Here is a 20,870-nt window from a genome sequence, read left to right as displayed (position 1 = left end):
AAAAGAGACTTGGATTATACCACAAGTGTGTGAGAGTTTGGAAAAAGATGTAGTTTTTCTCTTTTTTTCCTCATTTTTTGTATTTGTCATTCACCATGGATGCCTGCAAGAAAAACAGGGGGATTAATTGATATACAAATTGAAATCTTTAATATAATTTTAATATGTTTGGGTTTTTTAGACTGTTGGGTCAACGAAGAAACAAATAAACAAAAACACATCTTTTAAATTGGGTCATTAAAGAATTATGGGCGACATATGTACTGAGCTGGCTGGTTATAGTTAAAAAATAAACTTTTATGTCCTGTCTGGTAAACATGACTATGAACCTCAAAGAATTTTTGGGAATCATTTTCCTGCAACCTGTTATTACTGACATCTGCTGTATGTTCACTCTGATTTAAACTAAAACCGTTTGATGATATTGGTAACAGCAGCATCATTTATTCAGCTCTTTAGTCAGACACCCACACCTTGCTTCAGGTTATCTTATAAAATGCACATATAAATTTGTACCAAAAACTTGCGTCATACAGGAGGATTTTTAGAGATCTGGCCTGACATCTTTTGTACAACATTTTCTCCACCTTCCTCCCTCCCCTCATCAGCTTTCCTCTGCCATCTCCACCTTCCCTGCTACACCTCTTCCCCACCTTTCCGATACACCAGCTTGCCTGGCTCCCCCCACCTCAAACCTACCCCCGTTGCTCCCTCGCTATCTTGCTTCTCTTCCTTTTCGCCAACTTTCCCTTCCTTCTCTCTCTTTCTCTCCCTGCATCCCCTCCCTGCCTCCCTGAGCACCCTTCTTTGAACCTGGCCTTGTGTCTGTGGACCCAGAGGTCTGTCACTGGGCAGATGGTTTGATCTCTGGCTGGGGAAATGCTTTGAGGCGAGCTGAGAGGGGCCAGGGGCCTGGACTGGGGGCCTCTGCCTGGACCTGCTGTCTACACAAAAGATGGGAGAAACTGCTGCTCCCTTGATGCTTCGGTATTTGAACTGACAGTGTAGTCCAGGGTTAACGGTGTGGTACTGCTCTCAGTCTATACAGGCTGCACTGACTGAGAGCATGGCATATGATAGCAAGATCACAGGATTGTGTTTCTGGTCCAGTACAGTGATATTACACTCCCTCTCCCTCTCTGTTTCACAATATCAAAGCCAGCTGGGTCCTTTTTCTGTCCACTTCATAAACAAGCATGACTGTCCTGGAGTACACGCACGGCTATTTATCATGCGAGTGAGTCAGGCCGAGAGTTTCGTCACTGATCTGATTTGAAATGTTTCGGGGTGGTGCTCATGATGGGGAGATTTACTTTCTGTGACTGTGTCAAACCACACAGAAGAAGCAGGAATGTTGGACTCGGCCATTTCTTGCTTGTTTGATTGTGGAGTAATAGCATGGGTGTTGTGTCTGTGTGAAGGAGTGCAGAGGGTGAGTCATATCTGACAGCTGACAAACATAAAAAGACAGGACTGGACCTCCGGTCGGAGCTGAACCTGGACGTCATGTGTGACAGCAGATGACAGATGTCATCACTCGCTTTTCACTTGTTTGGATTGTCCAGTTATGAACTTCAGATTCATGGTCCTGATTACCGATTCTTATCAATGAAGGCTGCATTGGAATTTAATTACAAGCAGGCATAGAAATAGAGGCAGACTAGAATGGAGATCCCCATCAAATAAGAGTAGCAGGTTGCAATAGTGGTGGCCATTTTTATATGCACAGCAGACTTTTACCCCGGAGAACAGAGCTTATGTCCCCGATTTTTTAAGTAACTTCCACGGTTCGAGTTTTGTGAATCACATTTTTACGTAACTTCCAGTAGTCACATCACCCTCGTAACTACTTAACTTCCGGCATTTACGCACATTTATTGACTTTTTAAACCGTTTTTAATAACTCTAAACCAGGAACTTTTTTTGTCCTGAACCTAGGTCAGTAGTTTTATAGCCTAAATTCACCGAAACTGCTGCCTTTTTTACAACCGTGAGCCATACGTGTATGTATAAGGACTTGTGCGCTATATTTAGAACGATCCACTCTGTACCGTGAGCTGCAAAACGCTTAAATGGGTCATTTTGACAAGCGTTCATATTAGTCGTTATGGGTGCTATTAACAAACAACCTATTCTGTTGTTTAGGCTGATGATCTTGTTGGATTACATATACCAAACTTTATATTTTTTTGTCACTTCTGCCCCATTGGGTCTTGCAGGTTTTAAGTTGTGACCCTCTTCATTCTGTGGGCCAGCAGGATCTTAACATGGGTACATCAAGACAAAAATGATTTTTCAGTAACAGCAGGTGAAGTGCAACGAGACTGAGAGGCACTGCCAAACATCTGAGACTTATGTTTCACAAGACACAATAATTCACAGATGAATTTTATTGTTCCCCAGTCTTTGTTAAATGTTTATTTACCTTTTCATTTCCCAAACTTCATTGTCGAATTTGGCCCTTTTCAACGTTAGTCTAAGGAGTTTACAGTAAGTCACTAACATCCCTTTAAAAAGCGTTAAATCTAAACACAGTAATAACTTTTTGTATACATTTAATCGGATCTGAGAGACATTCACTGATTGACAATGAATCTCAAAATTTGTCAAGTCCCAAGGAGCATTAATTAAGGGTGCGTGCAAACAACAGACATGGCTGCTTCCATTTGTTTGACTTAAAGAAAGAAAGAAAAGGGAAGAAAAGAGAAGGGTCCCAGGTCTCCACATGAATACATGAAAACACATGCTTCTCTTCTCCTTCTGTAATCCACCGGGGACTCACGCCCCATTTGGTTCCCATTAGCATAGCTCTGGTCGCTCTGCCCCGTGTCAAAGCCCAGACGCACAGCTGCACAAAGGACAGGGACCTCTGGCTCTGTGACTGCCAGCCGCTGGGCTCAAAACCAGAACTGACATGGAGGACGGGCCTAACACTGTGGGGATTTCAGCGGGAAGACACAGTCTTTTCTACAGTTCCTCCCTATACTGATTTATACTAAAGCCAGTGCACCAATGATTAATTGTTGTTTATTTTGTAGCACTTTGTAAGGCAAGAAAGTTCTGTTTCAAGTCAAATCCAATGTATAAAATCAAACAAGCAAAAATTAGCTTTGGCATGAGGTATTTGCTCCCCTGTATTTTGTGGCGTGCTGTGTCTGACTACAAAGACTTTCTTTATTCAGCGTGTTTTATTTGTCACCTGTTTCCAATATGGACATTGTGAAGTCCTGATCTATCTGACGGAGCCAGGGCCTCGTTTTATGACACGCAAAGCCGCTGTGCCTCTTTTCCTACACACGTTGGCTGCACATTTCTGGCAGGAAATTGACAGCATTTCAGCAGCTAACTCATGGATGAGATAATATCTTGTGGGTGGAAGAGAGGACAAGATGCTCCCAGTGTTTTACAGTGACCCTAAGCAGAGACAAATTTAAATCTGAAGCTGCTGCGGCTGCAAAGAACGAAGGGGCACACACACATGCGCACGTACACACAGGGTTTTCATTTAAATCTCGGCTTTGCTTAACTCACCAAACAAGAAATGTGGTCTGTGGCTGTGTGTTGAACATGGTAAAGGTTTCAATTAAAGTAGGAGGAACAATACCCACCCAGCATCTAGCAGCTGTCTGGGTTGGTTTTGTATTGTACGCTGTCAAGGGAGGATACAGAGAGGCTGGAAGGGACTAGTGGTGTTTTAGTGGTGTTTTTCGGTGGCATATGGTTACAACGTCAACGCTAAAATATGACAGGGTAGTAAAACAGTTGCACAGGATATTAGTTTAGGATCACCATCAGCTCTATGGTTTCATAAGACTTGTAATGGCCAAGGCTCTGTCTTTGTTGACCTCTACATGTGCTGCTCGGTTTAGGGATGGACTCATTTGCATGTATCTGTGTTTATTCTGGGCCATGTTGCCATGTTCCATGTTGTCTTTCCCAGTCCGTCTAAAATCCTCTTTGGACAAGACTACAATATGTAAAGTCCAGCCTGAAGCCATCTTGTTCTGCAGCTCCCCTTTCCTGCAGTTCTTCAGTCCATCTGTCCCACTAACAGTCTTTTAATTGAGAGTCCTCCCCAGTCTGATGCTGGCCATTGCTGACTGTCAGTGTTTATACAATTGGGCTGGGACAGGGACTGCGAGCCAAGCAAAACATCCATGAAACATCAAGCCTCGAGCTAAACAAAAACCAGCAGTGAGACACACACACTTGAGCCAGATAAGGGCCGAAAATGATGCTTTCTGAACGCAGTCAGGTTAAGTTGTTGACCATAGCGGTAACACGGCAGCTGTGTGAGTGTTGACTGTTGTCTGGGTCTAATTGCTACAGCATTGTGGGATTTTCTTCACTTGCAAACAGCTTTTTTCTTTACTCGCTGCTCATTTTTCTGGTGATTTATGAAGTCTCACACACACTCGCTCACACACACCCCTCTGTCCTTTTCCTCACCGTCGTCCTCTTTAGTTGCGAGCCAAAGAGGAAACCCTGGCGAGACGCTAGCACAGTGACTAATGCTGTGTATCTGGCCCGGGCCTCAGATAACACGGCCTCCTCCTCCGCCTGCTGTGACAAATATGTGCGAGTGTAGCGGTGGGATCCGGGCCCAAGCTTGTCCCTGACCCAGCCCAGGCCAGACACAGGTTAAACCACGGCCAAATGAAACCCAGATCCATGTTGGCCACAGAAGCAGAGTTCCTAGTACGTGAGAAGAAGTCTTTATGATTTTGTCTTTCTTGTTTCCTCTGACAAGCCACACACAGACAGACAAACTCACATCCTTTTCTTGCTGTTTTGATGGCATTCTTTGACAAATCCATCCGCTGACTCTGTTAAAAAAATTCTGTAATCACTCTTTAAACTTTCATCTTATTGCGTATGATCAATTTTGTCATATCACAAACATCACTTACACGTTTCTATCTGAATATAGAACAATGCACAAATGAATCCCAAGAAATAACAGGCACGCTACATCCTCTCCCTTCCCTTTTCTCCCGTCAGTGCCTCCTCAGTTGAGGGGGCTTGCTGCTTTAATGCTTCTTAATGCTGCTGTCTGCTTAATGGGCCAGATATGAGAGGTGCTGCTAGCCAGCGTAATAAGTCAGTGATTAGAGGGCGCCTTGTCACAGCAGCAGCCCCGCAGACAGTGGCACGCTCTAATTGCCGTATTAGACGCCCCTTAACTATCTTGTCAGCTGTCAGACCCCAGCTCGTAAACAGCAGTGGTGCATTTGATATTTCCAATTGTTTATTTCCGTCTGCTGCTGCTGTTAGCGCTGCCGCACTGAGAGGTAATTAGAAAAGGGTTGTGTTGTGTGACATCACTGGGCTAAATTTGGGTACTCTCAATTTGAGTTTGCAAAATCTAAGGAGAGTTATATAAAAGGGAAAATCTTCTGTGGCAAAACATCTGACATGGAAGCGTAAATAAAGGTGGGCTGATGGACAAAGAAGTGGCTGGTGTGAAACATGATTGAGCAGCAGCTAAAGATTATTTCCATTATCGATTCATCTCCTGATTATTTGTGCAATTTATAGAACTGTTTCTGTTCTATAAATCTAGTAAATGATGGTAATGTCTACTGCTATGAGCCGAAAGTTTTCGTATTCTAAAATATTTCCTATGTATTTTGACCAAAAGTCTAATAGTAACTGTTCTCATTCGAGAAGCAGGAATCAATTAATTGCTGGTAGGTTTTGCTTAGAAAATTACTTCAAGGATTAAAAGAATCAAAATTGTTTCTGCTCTAAACATTACAACAGTGCAATAGCAGTTTTATGAATACCAGAAAACGTAACGTAACGTATGAAGTTAAATATAGAAGTTAAATATAGAAAACAACAATAGATTATATTGGAGAAGAATATATTGTAGATGCATCCTTAAAGGTATAATATGTAAATTTTCCACATTAAATTGTCTAAAAAAAGACGAGACCTAGATTTCGTGTATTAATGATGAGTTACCATTCATTTGGTCACCTGTCAGTGGCGTCATATCCCTTTTGCAGATGTGTCAGAAGCCCTCATAAATTGACTTATTATCTAGTTTTAAGTGAAATTCTTATGATAGACTTTTTAGATCTTGGTTGTTTTTAACCAGATGAAGGTTTCTAGTCATCTGAAGCCTGGTGATATCAAAGTTATCAAAACAAGCTGAGTGAAACACTTCACAAAGTCAGCATACTCCTCCTTTTTTAAATTGTTTTTATTGTGAGACCCTTAGCGTCAGAAAATTACACAGTATACCTTTAACCATAATTTAAGATCTGGCGACTAGATTGAATGCTGTTGTGGGTATCTGACATTGTGACAACATATAGTAGTAAAGTGCATGTGAATGTCAAGAACAGTATTTTACAACCAAGCCAGATTTGACCCCAGTCACGGTCATGTCTGCTGCATAAGTGTCCTTGAAGGGAAACACTGAACTCCCTTTTTGCACGTTGCTGTGGATAAGAACATCAGCTCAGCACATAATGTATGCATACTCCGTCTGACACATCGCGTGTAATCCTCACACACGGTGAGGATTGCCGTGCCTGCACCTGGAGGGCTTAAAAATGGTGTAAAGTCAAATAATCTCTGCCTGCTGTCTCAACCGGTGTCAAACAGTGAGGTGACATGGTTAGAAGTGGTGTAATTTTTGTGTTTAATCTCGGATTAGCCCGTGTTCATTTTGACACCTCCAGTTACTAATCTGGTTTACGACACTTTGGGGCGAGGGAGGGAGGGGGGGGTTGCGATAGATTTCACGGTCCATTAGTAGATTACGAGTGAGTTTTATATCCTGAATTACAGGATATTGGTTTAATCCACCGACTAGGTAATGTTACTTCCTGTGCACTTGGGTCAATATTGGAGCACGAATATCCTATCATCACTAATCGAGCGTTGACCTCTGCTGTGTGACGTAACGACTGATCTGTGCTGCTGACCCTTTTCTATCTGCAAGTGCTGATCGACTGTTTCTGATTGTGAAACATAGGTTGTTGGTGCAGACATGGACTCCAACCTACGACCCCTTTGTGTACACGTCTGTGTCACAGCATTGTCACACTCTTGCCTTAAAAGAATAGCAGTGAAACATTATGAGATACCCTATTTAGAGCAGACTGTAAATTCATAAAGTTTCATGATAAGTCGGGCTTTGCTGCGAGGACAAACAGTTTATTTGTCACCGCCACATGCAGATAGCAGCTTCGCATCCTGATCTGACAAGATTCCTCAGTTCTGGATTATTAGGGCTTTTCCTGTCAAAATAAATAGGCAGCCACTCACAGCAGTCACCTTGTATATAACACTCAATTTCCTGCCTCAAGCATTCCTGAAATTTTTGCTCTGTAATTTAAGTCATTACAGATTTTTTCTAACACCCTCAATCATTCGGCACTGACTCAACACCATATGTGCCAAATGTAAATTATATCATCGTTATCATGTGGAATTGCTGTTTATTATAACAAGCAATTCACTTTTTTTATTCTAACATCAGAAGCCAACATGCTTAAATTACATGTTAATGTTAAGGAAATACAATATTTGATTTAAAAGAAAGATAAGCATGTTTTAGGAGCGCTCTAATGCTGCACCAGTCCTCCTGCAGCTGCAGATTCCCTTGGAGGCAGTTTGGGTTGCAGAAGTGTTACTATCTTTATCCATCAATTCGTCTTAATAATGTAAAAAAAAAATCTCTGAAAAACAAAGGGCTGCCAATACTTATTAAGCAATTAAAATTCATGTTTCTAATTCCTTTTTCTCTTTTGACTCCTTTTATTCCGTCCTCCCCATGTCAGAGAGAAATTTATTTGCAGCTGCTGCACTCATTGGATGATAGAGCTGTACTCATTTGTGTGGATTTCTTTTGTACATCATACGTTTTCTCCCTGCGGTACAATCTCTTTTTAATGTATGAAGAATGTGAAACATCTCACAGGATCAAATGAACCTTGCTGCAAAAATGTACCTGGAGTTGTTTGGGGTTTTTTTTCTGAAGAGCTCTTTATAAAGGCTTAGGCAGATGATGCATTGTGCTGTACTGAGTTGCCCTCGTCAAGTCTGGACACTTAACCTCTCACTACTAAAAGCTTTCCGGGGTCAGACTAAGTGCACCTCCAGTGTTGAGTAATGGAGCCTCAGTCAAAACAAGTTACATTTCTGTGTTTTCAGGAAGGGAAGTCCTTTTGTCGGTTCTCATGAACTCTGGGAAATTACAGTATGGAGAGGCAGAATCACACATTGGGATGAGACAGAAGTTGGGGAATTTGGGGTTGAGAGGTTTCCTTTGTGGCTGCAAAGGCTAATATGTTATGTATTACAATTATCACATTTTAAGTATGACTTAAGAACTAAAACTTGCCTTAAGACAAAGTAATCATTAGTCCCCATGCTTTTTCTTTGTGTCTATGCCTGTCAAATGGTAACTGCTCTTTCTCACTCCTTGCTTTATCATCTCTTGCTGTGATTGACGTGGTATGTTTCTGTCCTCTGTCTCTGCAGGCCATTCGCTGCACACTGGTGAACTGCACATGTGAGTGTTTCCAGCCAGGGAAGATTCACCTACGAACATGTGACCAGTGCAAACATGGCTGGGTAGCTCACGGTGAGTAAACTCATTGTTAAGTTGTCCTGAACTTTAAAACTTTAAAAATACCCCTTCATGTTGGGGAGAAAAGAGAGCTGCAGATCTGTTTTCTGTTTCTAGAAAATGACAACACGTGCACGATTCTTATATGTTTTGTATTATGCTTTTGACTGCACACAGTAGTTTCTCTCTTATGTGTGTGAATGTACTAAAATCCAAAGGTTTTTACTCATTTTCTATAGTAGAAGAAACTTTGCTATTTTTGTTTGCTTCTGTATTTTTCTGTTGCTTTCAAAGTCTTGTTTTTGCACCTTATATCAAAGAAAAGAACACAACCACAAGACAGATATAGAGGCGAGAGACCACACCTCATGAGTTTTTCACGCGGGTATAAGGAAAAAAAAGTGAGAGGAGGCAAGAAAGTACAAAGAGAAGGAGGAGGGGAAAAAAAGAAAAAAGAAAACACCTGTTTGGCTTGCGTCCGCACAAGAGCGAGCCATGGGCCCTTCAGCGGATCGCACAGGACCCCATTGACTATTTTTTAATCTCTCCCTCTGAACTGTCAGGCGCCCATCTCTCCTCTCCCCCACTTTTCATTTCATGTCGGCATTGGCAGGGACTCTGACAAGTAGTTCTTCATTTTTTATTATGTTCGTGTCTGGCTGCGCTGTGTTGTCAGGCAAAGCGCTCGTCAGCAGGAAAAAGCCGTCCCAGGATCAGAGAGAGACCCAACCAGGTGTCACCCAGACAGGCAGGGGAAGGAGGGAAGGAGGGAAGGAGGGAGGGAGAGAGGGATGAGGTAAGGGGAGAGAGGGATTGAGACAGAGAGGAAGAAAGAGAGAGTGGACCAGGTGTCGCGCAGACAGCCAGAGAGGAGAAAGAGGTGACTGAGGCTGAGATAGAGGGGGCAATAACTAAACTTACAGGAACATACATAGTCAGTCTGCAGCCTAAGAGACACTATAGATTATACTCAGTGCTGAGAAATGTGCTTGCAACTCATCTGCATCCTTTTTGAATAAAAGGAAATCTATTAATCTGTTGTTAAATGCTCCTAAAAACACGTAATTGAACATAAGTAAAATATAATAGAGTAAAGGATAGTGCTCTTTCGAGTAGATAGAGGACAATATTAATAATTTAATATTTATCCTACAGTATCAGGTCTCTATAAAGAAAAGTTTACATGATTTTAAGGAGGATAGTGTATAAAAAAGTTACATAGAATCTGTATTGTTTTTTGTTATGCTGCTATAATTATGAAAAGCATTGTAACTAATGTAATAAGGCATTTAGTTTATTAGTTGAATTTATATTATTTCAATGATAGTTTGTAAAAAAAAAAAAAAGAAATAAGCTTTTCCATTAATTGAAATCAAAGCAGGATCTGTAATTCTTCTCTTTGTTTTTGTGTTTAAAGTTTGTTGTATAAATGGTTAAATAAGTTTAATTTTATCGTTATAATATTTTAAACAATTTCAATTTGATCATAGGGCCTCATTGTGGTACATTCCAAAACAATATGGTAGTTAAATCAAACTATATACCATGTGGCTGATCTTTTTTTTTTTTTTTTTTTTTAACAATGTAAAATACAGATGTCAGGGCATAAATAGTATTTTCAATAGTAAATAAAATCAGAAATTGAATCAAATCTTGGTCTAAAATAAGGATTTCATAGAACATGAACCATATAATAAATAAAATACAACAATTGCAACAAGAAATGCAAATCCAGCCACAAACAGAAAGGATTCAGATCTGAGACAAACAGGATGGATGTGCTGCTGGTTTGGGTCGAGATGGAGACAAAAGATGCAGATAAAAATGGGAGATGTAAGAACAGCGTAAATGTGAGAGAGCAAGAGATTAGATTAAATAGAAAGAATGGCAGATAATTACATTAATGTCATTGCTTTTATCTGATTGATATGTTCTTATCAGCTCGTGCTGACCACGCAGTAGCCTCTGAAGGAAGATTTGAGATGATAAGGAAACTTGATAGTCATTAACGTGTGTGTGTATGTGTGTGTGTGTGTGTGTGTGTGTGTGTGTGTGTGTGTGTGTTTCATTTGTTCTGCAGCTCTGGACAAGCTCAGCACCCAGCACCTTTACCACCCGACCCAGGTGGAGATCGTTCAGTCCAACGTGGTGTTCGACATCAGCAGCCTAATGCTGTACGGCACCCAGGCCGTACCTGTCAGACTCAAGATCCTCCTCGACCGCCTCTTCTCCGTACTGAAGCAAGAAGAGGTGCTGCATATCCTGCACGGCCTGGGCTGGACCCTTCGAGACTACGTCAGGGGCTACATACTGCAGGTCAGTGAACAACACACATGCTACAGCCAACACACATGTAAAGCGTCATGCAGGTTTAGTGTAAACGTCAAAAGCACATATTAGCGATACTCACGCATCCCTGCATGTGCTTTTAAATTGCAATTTTTTGGTGACTTTTTGAAAGTGGGGATAAGTGATCACTACCATTACTTTCTCACCAAGTGTATCCAAGATTTCTCCAGCATTGCAGTTATTTTGAGAGGTATTGATCACAAGCACAATAGTGACAATCTAGGCCACTTCAGTCCCATTGCTGATCCATTTTCTTCACATTTTCCCGGCTGTTATGGCTACTTCAGTCTGCCCCCTTTTCCTGCCCTGTCAACACTATGCCCCTCTGCTGGAAAAAGGAAAAGGATTCAAAAAAAAAAAGTGGAGAAAAATGTCACGCCAGCAAACTATAAAACCACTGTAGTGTGTTTCCTCTCTCCATCCATCCTTCCCTCCACCACTCCCTCCCATATAATTGCAGTCAGACACATTTCTCAATCAAAGGTACGGAGGTTTTGGTGTTGAAACCCAAACCAAAGTGTTCCTGAATGAATTAGTTAAGAGCAAGTGAACATGTGCATGTGGTTAGTGTGTGTGTGTGTTCGTGTGTGTGTGTGTGTGTGTGTGTGTGTGTGTGTGTGTGTGTGTATTGTGTGCACATGTGCTTATCTGTATGCGTACATGGTTTAGTGTTCCAAGAGTGTAAGTGGAACAGCATGGTGAGGAGAGGGTGGTTTGTATGTGGAAACAGCTTCTGTGAGTAAAGCACTCGCAGACCCAGTCCCTTTCTCTTAAAGAACACACACACACACACACACACACACACACAAAATTACACTAATACGTTAAATTACAATATTTCATACAATTTAAAAATAAAGATTTTGCGAGTGTATTTTGGTGATGGAGTAAAATATATATATAAAATAAAATAGATATTATGATATATATATATATATATATATATATCATATCATATCATAGTATCTCTCTAGTTAATATATTATGTTCCTAATTTAGAAATATTTGCTGAATTATTTTTTCTAATTAAAACAAAACTATTATTTTCATTATCAGCAAATCTGTTTTTGTCTGACCAACAATCCATAACCCAAAATGATTCCATTAAAAATAATATGAAACACAGTCAAGCTGCAAATCTGCAGAGAAATTTGTTGTGTAAAGGCCAAAATGATGAATCCATTATCAAAATTGTTTCTGGGTAATTACATTTTTGACTTACTAATTAGTCAACTAACTGTTTCAGCTCTAAAAAAAAAAAAACTAAAAAAAACCCAATAACATTTTCACAATTCAATTTTGACATTTTCCCACAGAAATGTAACCAAATGCTCCAAATGCAGCAGTATGAGAAAACCTTGTATTGAGTAACCATTGGAGCTCTGTGGTTCTCATAGTCATAGCTTCTGTGTTTGTATCAGCTGGCTCTAATAGTCAGCTGGTGGGAGCGCCGTTGCTCAACTGCTCAGCCTCATGTCACGCTACTGGCTAAATCCTCTAGATCTCCTCAGAAGGGCTTCAAAGGGGCCGCGGCCGGCGAGAAGCAGCCAGTCACGGACAGTAAGTAGTCATTGTACGGCCCTATTAGCCTATAAGTAGCTATGAAATTCAATCATCTTCACCGAGCCTCCGGGCAAAGCTTTGTGTCAGGGGTTTGTTCCCCACCATGCCGCGCTAAATGAGAGATAAAATGAGGGGAACAGTATTGCATATGATAGATAATAAGTTGTCTTTGTGATATTGATGTCAGGGGACATTATTTGATGACAGATTACTTCACCGTGATCCGAAACAGCCGAACGCTCGCTCGTACTGATTTAGGATTAGAATAAAAGTGTTTAGGTCACAGAAGTAATCATGTAAATTTATATTTTAGTGAGATGTGCTATCAATCACGATAATTACATAGAAAAATACACCCCCTGTTTCTGAATTGGAGCCATACATTTCACTTTCTTTTTTTCTCTTTCCTACCTCAGCCAGTGTGTCACAATGTGTCATAGTAGGTTTAGACTGAGAGAGGGAAAAACATGTGTGTGTGTGTGTGTGTGTGTGTGTGTGTGTGTGTGTGTGCATTGTGTTTGCTGGGTGTCAGTGTGTATGGGTGTCAGTGATGCGCCAGAGAACTCAGGACACAGAGCTGACAGAGTATACCTGCGCTCCTCTGATGCCTGACCACCTGAATGTATGCAGCGCAGGAGGCAGGAAAACACACACTTATATTCGACCAATCACAAAGAAAAAGACTGCCTTCAGACCAACACATTCCCTCTTTATTTGTGAAGCTGATTTAACCCATTGATGCCTAAAACGCCTGTAAAACCTCTGGGCGATTTTAAAATAAGCCCCCAACACCTGAAATTTTTCTGGAAATTCAACTGAAGTGTCAACGCTTGTACTAAATAATAAATTTTTCAGCCTCTGTAGCAAATAGAAACGACGTATCCGCTTTCCAGGCTTTAATGGGTTAAAGAAGGCTAAATAGACAACAGGCCTACGGAGTAGTAATGTTAGAAACAGTAAACATCATTTGCCAAAATTCCACCCCCCTCGATGACACCTTTCTATTGTTGGTGCTATCACTTCTTATTATGTTTTTGCACCCACTGATCAGCCTACTTCTTATCGTCATTTGTGTTCCTCAAGTATAAATACCACAGCTGCACACAAACCAACTTTGACTTTGTCTGTAAGTATTTCAGTCTATGGAGTGCTTCCCGATGAGGACATTTAGGACATCAAGTACAAACGCTCACCTGCTCTTTCTCAGCACACACAGTACAGGGAAACAGGATACAATTAGGTTAGTAAACAGAGCAGAAGATGTAGTAGAAGTTGCAAACTGGAAACAAAAAAAGTGTTTCATGCTGTCCGGAAATGAGGATGAATAGTATCTGGGAAGACTCCAACTGCGGAAAACAGCTGATCAGTCGTGAATTCAACGATTGCAATGTCAAAACTTTTTCAACAAAGACAAAAAACACTTTAAGAGAGTGTGGACACTTTTTTGTACATCAAAATAAGCATTAAAATAAGTAAGTGGAAACAGTTCTTGTGTTGTTTCTATCACCACTCTACTTAAACTCACATTGACATTTCCACATCAATGCATTAAGGGCATTTATCATCATTATCACCACTGTAATCCAATTCAGATTACCCTGCAGAATAAACTCTAACACTACAAATATGTCACCACAGCATTTTAGTTCTAATTCACAGAAGGAATTAATTTATGTCAACATCTGATATGCACTTTGTCCTCTTCCGTCCTCTCTGCCATTCACTGCATGACAGGAGCAAATACATCGCGGAGGTGTGACTAAATATCCGTACACTCTGCAATTTATCTTTGTAATAGGCTCCTTAAACCGAAGAAATTGATCGATATTATTAAAAGCGCAATGGCTTATCAAGTGGTTGGAATTTTGATTTGTAAAGGAGAGGAATTATACATGACATCAATAACCATTAAAATGAATGATTGTCTTTCTCTCCCTCTTGTTTCATCCCACTATAAACCGTTTGAAGCCTGACCTTCAGTCCACAAACCGCTCTCTTATAGCATTAATGCACCAGCAAATCCACTCACTCAGCTGCAATAATATACAAATGCATGCATGCATTTGCGTGTGTTTACCCGACCACGCATCCACATAACAATATAATGTGGCTGAATTAAAGTTCCCATATTGTTTCCAGAAGAGAATACCTTCCTGTCATCTAGACAGAGCTATCTAAGGACCTTTGCAGTGTCCTTTACCACGATAGTAGCTGGCTTGTGTTAGAGTATCCTGAAAACTCACACAGCCAACTTTACTTTGTAAAAATAAATAGTTTTGTTGGTTGGATCACTTTGTCAGTTGATCACAGCTTTCTACTACTATATTTTAAATGGTCAACATTTTAATGCAAAGTTGCCATATTCTGTGTGTTCTCGAAAAAAATTTAGACACGTGCTGTACATTTAAATATACGTATTAATAAAATTATATTGCATTTGTACAATTAGTGTTCCAGCAAGTAAAAAGGAACAGGAACAGGAAGTAGCATTGGGCTGAAAATGACCTTGCAATGTCTTATTTTTATGTAAAAAGTTAAAAAAAAATAAAAAAAAATAAAAGGCAGTGCTTTAAGGCACAAGACAAATTATTTTTCACATTATCTTCTGTGAATCTGAGAGGTCAGAGACATTTTTTGAGCAGAATTAGACAGTAACGGTTGCAGAGTTGTCATTGGAAAAAAGATACTGCTGGGACAGCAAAGCATGCACGCCAGCATAAATTAATGTCTAACACTTGTTGCATTCGTGATATTCAAATATTACTGTTATAGACAACAATGCATGACATTCGGTGCCTTTACATCTGTATTAGAGACAACCACTTTTTAATGTGAGTGTTGAGCCCTGTAGAGTCATATGAAAACATGAAAATCACCCAAATTTAAGCTAAAAGGTGTCCACCAAATAGTGATGACAGAAAGTTATGTTTTTATCCGTGTGTGTGATATTTTACTCCGCTTTTTTTCTCTGCTACTTCAACCCTATCCTCCTGACTCCAAGTTCAATCCAAGGCATTATATGAACAACACACACGTTTATTTGTTGCCAGGATTCCTTGCCCTTCACTTTGGCTGGACTTTTAGCTTCTCCACTCCTCAGCCCTTCATCCTCCCCCCCTCCCTCTACTCATCCCTTTCTCCTCTCCCATGGTTGTTTCCAGACAGACCCACAGCCAATGTGCACCAGATGCCCTCCCACCACCTCCACCCCGTCCCGCGGCCTGTCACTGCTCACTCCTCTGTTCGATACAGACAGATGGAATTGCTATCAGTACTGGCTCCTCTCTCTCTGTCTCAGCCTCTGTCTCCCACACTCCACACTGTCTATTTTGTCTTCCTCTTTCTTATCCCTTACCAAGTGAAAAATAAGTAGAGAGAGAGAGAGAATGAGTGGAAAGAGAGAGAGACGCAGCTTTTGTAGCCAACATATGGGCCGAAGCCCAGGGTTTTCCTGAGCGACATTCTCAGTAATGTTCTGTCCTTGTAGAACATTGGGCTGCCTCCACTTTTATGAGATGTGGTTTTCCTGACTCCACACGGCTTCCAGGAGACCCAGATGGAACCGCTAACAACCCCCACCACCGCCACGCAACCACACACACACATACTGTACACACACAAACAGTCTTAACCCCTAATTGCACACACACTCGGAGGAAGGCTTATTCAAACTATCAGGCACACACCCGGCCACAAAATCACACTCGTCAAAAAAAAAAAAAATCGGCTTTGTTTCAGTGGCAGATGCCTGGGCAGAAGGGTGTGTTTGAAGTTATCAATGTAGTAAAATACTAACAGTTCTGGTTAGCTAAAGGCATGCAAACTTCGTGTAGACATTTAGCTAAAAAGGACCAGCACTACTTATAATGTAGTTAAACAGAGTGCTTGTTAGCCCGTCTTCACCTAAAAAAAACTATACGTCGTCTCTGCAAGATGCTTATTAAGATAGTGATGTTTGTAGATAGGTGGTGACCTCTAGTGGCCACAGTCATTATGACAGTGACAAAGGAGAAAGTAAGGTGAGTGTAAAGAGCGACAAAATCCGTGTAGGGAAGGGTGAATGGATGAGTCAAACACATTTTAACTCTGCTGTTGTGTCCTGTGTGAAACCAACAATAAGTTATTTTAACGTAAGAGTTATGTCACATTGTGTTGTCAAATTACGATGTAACCTCATTTCCATAATCTTCTTTTACTTTGACCCAAGCCATGTTGCATAAACTTAACCAAGTAGATCTGTTTCATAACGCTAACCACGTGCAAATAGAAGTCAAAGCTTGCATGCCTGTATTTATCTGCTTATTTAGGAAATACATTGTTTCTCTAATGAGCATGAACATTGGCAGTAGTTTCGGAGGACCGCAGGGGGGCTGTGCTCTTATTTAAAAAAACTTGTGACTATAATGTTGTACATGTGTACTTACACATGTGGAATATGAGATGTAATTACATGGATTAGGCCGCAACAGCGTTTGTGTGTAAGACAGGAAACCATTTCCAGTTGCAGGTGGGTCCTGAGGCCTTAGTAAAGGTACCACTCGACTTCTCTATAGTGGTTTAGAAAGGTATTTATTGAGTTAGAGTCACATTTCAACATTCTGTCTCTTCCCCCCCCCCCCTCACTGCACTCCCCCTTCTCCGTTTTCTGTCTCTCACTCTGTCAACTGCGAATGGCACCATATCTCTTGATCCTCGCCTGAGAAACTTCCATTTTAGGTAGTCGGACTCTGTGCAACAACATTTTTTGGACACAATCCCCTTCTCCAATCTCCTCCATACTGCACACTTGTAACCCCTATTTTCCTCCTGTCCTCCTCTCCTCCTCTTCACCCTCCATCACCTCCCAGCGCCTCCCCTTCTCTCAGAACCTGTTTTCTGTTATCACTACTTAATGCCTCACCCTGGGAGATGGACGGGGGAGAAAGCATTCTCCTAAGGTGGAAATTCTTACGTTCATATGGTTATGATTTGGTGGGGAGGTCAGGCTCGATTTTTGCTGGAAGGCTTACGGTTGGCTCTGTGCTGGCCGTGCTGGGCTCCAAGCACTTCAAAGCGGGTCGGTGTACTGAATCAAGGTGATTCTTACCCAGCCTCCCCCCTGCACACACACACACACACACACACACACACACACACACACACACACACACACTTGTCCTGCCTAGTGCTCTTAAGGGTGTCTTCTCCCTTCTTATTCTCAATCGCTCACTTCTAAGTAAGCCAGAGATAAAAGAATGTGATTTCAGATTAGAGGATCAGTCAGAGAGAGGTAGAGCAGCATTATCTGAAAGCAATAAAACCATGATAACGATAACATGACCAATTTTATATTAAGAAAAACAGCTTTATCAACAAGAAACATGGAATCCAGAATGCACCATATCATAATAAATAATCTGAAAAAGAAATCGGGTAATGTTTGCAGGATTCTTAAGCCTCTTCACTGTCACTTTTTCTCACAGCATGCAAAGCTCACAGCCAGCTCCTTACACAAAGTCCTGCCCATGCCAAATCCTCAGTCCCTCGCTTTTGAATCCTGAACCCCGAGCCTCAAATGAATTCAAGCTGGAGAAGCAAGGTTATGAGCAGGTTACATTGTATGCAGGAATTTGGGAAATAATTCCCCTTATATTGGATTTGGAATGAGGTCTGAATTTTACCGTAGATTATACAAGGCCTCACAAGCTGCTGCAAGTTTAAAGTTGAGAAAAAAAGATGAAGGTGATACATATTGGTATGACATACTTAATAACACCTTTGCACATGCTATCAAGTGGAGGTTGAGAAGAAAATTACTCCCAAAGAGAGTAAGTGAAATTATTTTTTTAGGTTCCATCTTTTCATTGCTCTAAATCTTTACATGTCGATAAGTAGACATGCATTTGTTTTTCTATGAATTTCTGTTTCTTTGACTGCACAGAGGCCTGAAGTGAAATTTTGCTGAATGATCCTTTGTGTCAGATAGCTGTCATGGTGTTTAGGTACTATCAGGACTGAAGATACAAAACAGAAGTGTGTTTAGAAACTGCTAGTGCATAGAAGTTGATAATAAAAAAGGCAATATTTTGCATGGCAATACCGCATCGATTCACAAATGTCAAGTAAGGATATTTTATTATATGAATTATTAATATTGCATTTTTAGCCCGGTATATTGTGCTCAGTTGACATGTTTTTTTTTTTATTTTGATTTGGACTATGCAGACTGTTGTCAGGTCCATGCAACATTTATGACAAGTTTTAATGATAGTCTTGGTCAGTCTGTCAGTGTGATAATCCCATTTTGCTGCAATAAAAAGTTAGATAAACAGACTAAAAACTTTATCTTACTATATAAAACCAAAAGTGTTGACAAAGATTTCCTTTCGTCACAAAAATTGGAATGAAAAAATAAAAATAAATCGGATTACATCACAGTGTATGTTACCGCAGTTGTCAGCATAATGAAAATGTTTAAAAGCACAAAATATCATGATAATGCCTTCTTTATATTTTCTGTCTGTGTGTTGCCACTTTCATCCTTTCACAGACCGACTTGTCTAATACATCTACTGTTGTCTCCACTGTCACCTGTCATTTCCACTGTATGTCTTCGGCTGGGAATTAAGGATGTTTTCTCAGTGTGTGTACTCTCGTCTTAGCTGTTATGAACTACAGCAGAGTGCTGTGCTGTGTTATTTAACTTTACATTGCTTTTTCAAAGTGACGCCATTTCTCCAGCAATCACTGCAATGTACTCCTCTCCTTCAAACACTCTCTGTGGTTCAGCCCTTTACCGTCAACGTCATAAATTTTTAGTATCATCTGGCTTTTTTACTAACTGCACACACACACAGCGAATACACTCAGTGTACAGTGTAATACTAGTATCATCGTTTATCTGCTAGAATGAATGCTGCAGTCTTTTATTCTGGGAGGTGTTCACTAATTAAAAACATATTTTTTTTTCCTTTTAAAAAAAGATCTTATTACATGCAGAGCAGGCCTGCAGCAGCACTTCATATACTGCTGGCGAGGATCATGCATGCTGCATCACAGAATGTGATAAAGTGCCAATACACACGTCAAGTTCTCCTCACGAGAGACTTAAGTAATTAAACTGCATTTAGAAATCCCTTTAATGCATCCATTACATGCTTGGTGGCCACATGTATATTTCAAAACGTTATTTAAACTTAGGATGGGTGACTCCATATCTGGCCAAATTTAAAGATCATGAATATTCGTATGGGAGTGAGTGTGTGTGTGTGTGTGTGTGTGTGTGTGTGTGTGTGTGTGTGTGTGTGTGTGTATGTGTGTGTGTGTGTTGGGGGTGCTCTAATAAAATCTGATTGGGGAGTTAACATGCTGTGCAGGGCAAACATGGGAAGTGAAAATGATATGTTTAACATACATGGTCAGGTCTAGGGGCTCCCATGGGATCCTAGTAGGGGTTTGATCAAACTGTGGGCTACACACACACGCAGCATATGAGCGCCACCTTCTTACCCATTTCCCTCTCAAATCCCCATGATAAGGCTGACTTCAAAGCCTTATAGCCAATCCTACAGCTTTATCCGAGATGCTGGTTTGATTCACTGGCTGCATCTCTTCCCATGGCCCCCACCACACCCCAGCACACACACACAACCTTATTCACTTTCAATCCATATCTGAGAAAAGCAGCTAGCACTGTCCACCTCGCAGTGTCTGCAAATGTAAGTGAAGAAAAGGGCCACCAGTGCTTTTCTTCTCCCCTCTTGAGTTCCACTGGCATGTCATAATTAGAATAAAAAGGAATATTCTCCCTGTATTAATGGGGTGCTCTCTTTCTCCTCATCCCCTCTGAACACCCTGTTCCTCTCTCCTCCTCGCCTGCTCCATGTGATATGCACTACACTGATCAGTGTAATGGGATCTCTGGTTCTCTCACTGCACATTTGCCTTTCTCTTTTTACCCAGTGTCCATGCCCCGGGAGAACTCCCTCAACAGGTCCTCGCTGCCGCCCTTGTGCGGCTGATGCTCCCCATGGGAGGCTCTCGTAGTGAGCCACACACCCTAATTGAAACTGGGGATCTGACAGCCTGCTTATCAGGAATTTTTATTTACCTCTACCAGGGTCTGCCCCCTTTACTTTTCAAAGTGAGCCATGTTATAATTACCTCCTCAAACAGAATCCCTCTCTTTCTGTCGGCATCCCTCGCCCCATATATCCTTTTTCATAAGTTATAATATCCTGTCTCGCCTGCACTGGAAGGCGGAAATGGCTTCTGAATTCTGAAGTGGCTTTTCAGGGGGCTACAGGGGTTTGTTGCTGCAGAGGGAAATTGAATTTTACTTCAAGGTCAGCGACACTAATGATAGTGTGGGAAGGTGTTGATCTCGTGTAGC

At 41.0% G+C, this 20,870-nt stretch overlaps 1 protein-coding gene across 1 annotated transcript in view; it reads left to right on the top strand.

Annotated features, from left to right (window-relative positions):
• Positions 1-20,870, top strand: part of bnc2 (basonuclin zinc finger protein 2) — a 181,780-nt gene that overhangs the window by 121,151 nt on the left and 39,759 nt on the right. The window contains exons 4-5 of the mRNA XM_059341647.1: positions 8,500-8,602; positions 10,668-10,903. Coding sequence (XP_059197630.1) covers positions 8,500-8,602; positions 10,668-10,903 — 339 coding nt within the window. The remainder of the gene's footprint in view (positions 1-8,499; positions 8,603-10,667; positions 10,904-20,870) is intronic.

This window comes from Centropristis striata, chromosome 1, assembly GCF_030273125.1.
Source record: "Centropristis striata isolate RG_2023a ecotype Rhode Island chromosome 1, C.striata_1.0, whole genome shotgun sequence".
NCBI classification, from domain to species: domain Eukaryota; kingdom Metazoa; phylum Chordata; class Actinopteri; order Perciformes; family Serranidae; genus Centropristis; species Centropristis striata.
This window is presented reverse-complemented; position numbering and strand designations above follow the sequence as displayed.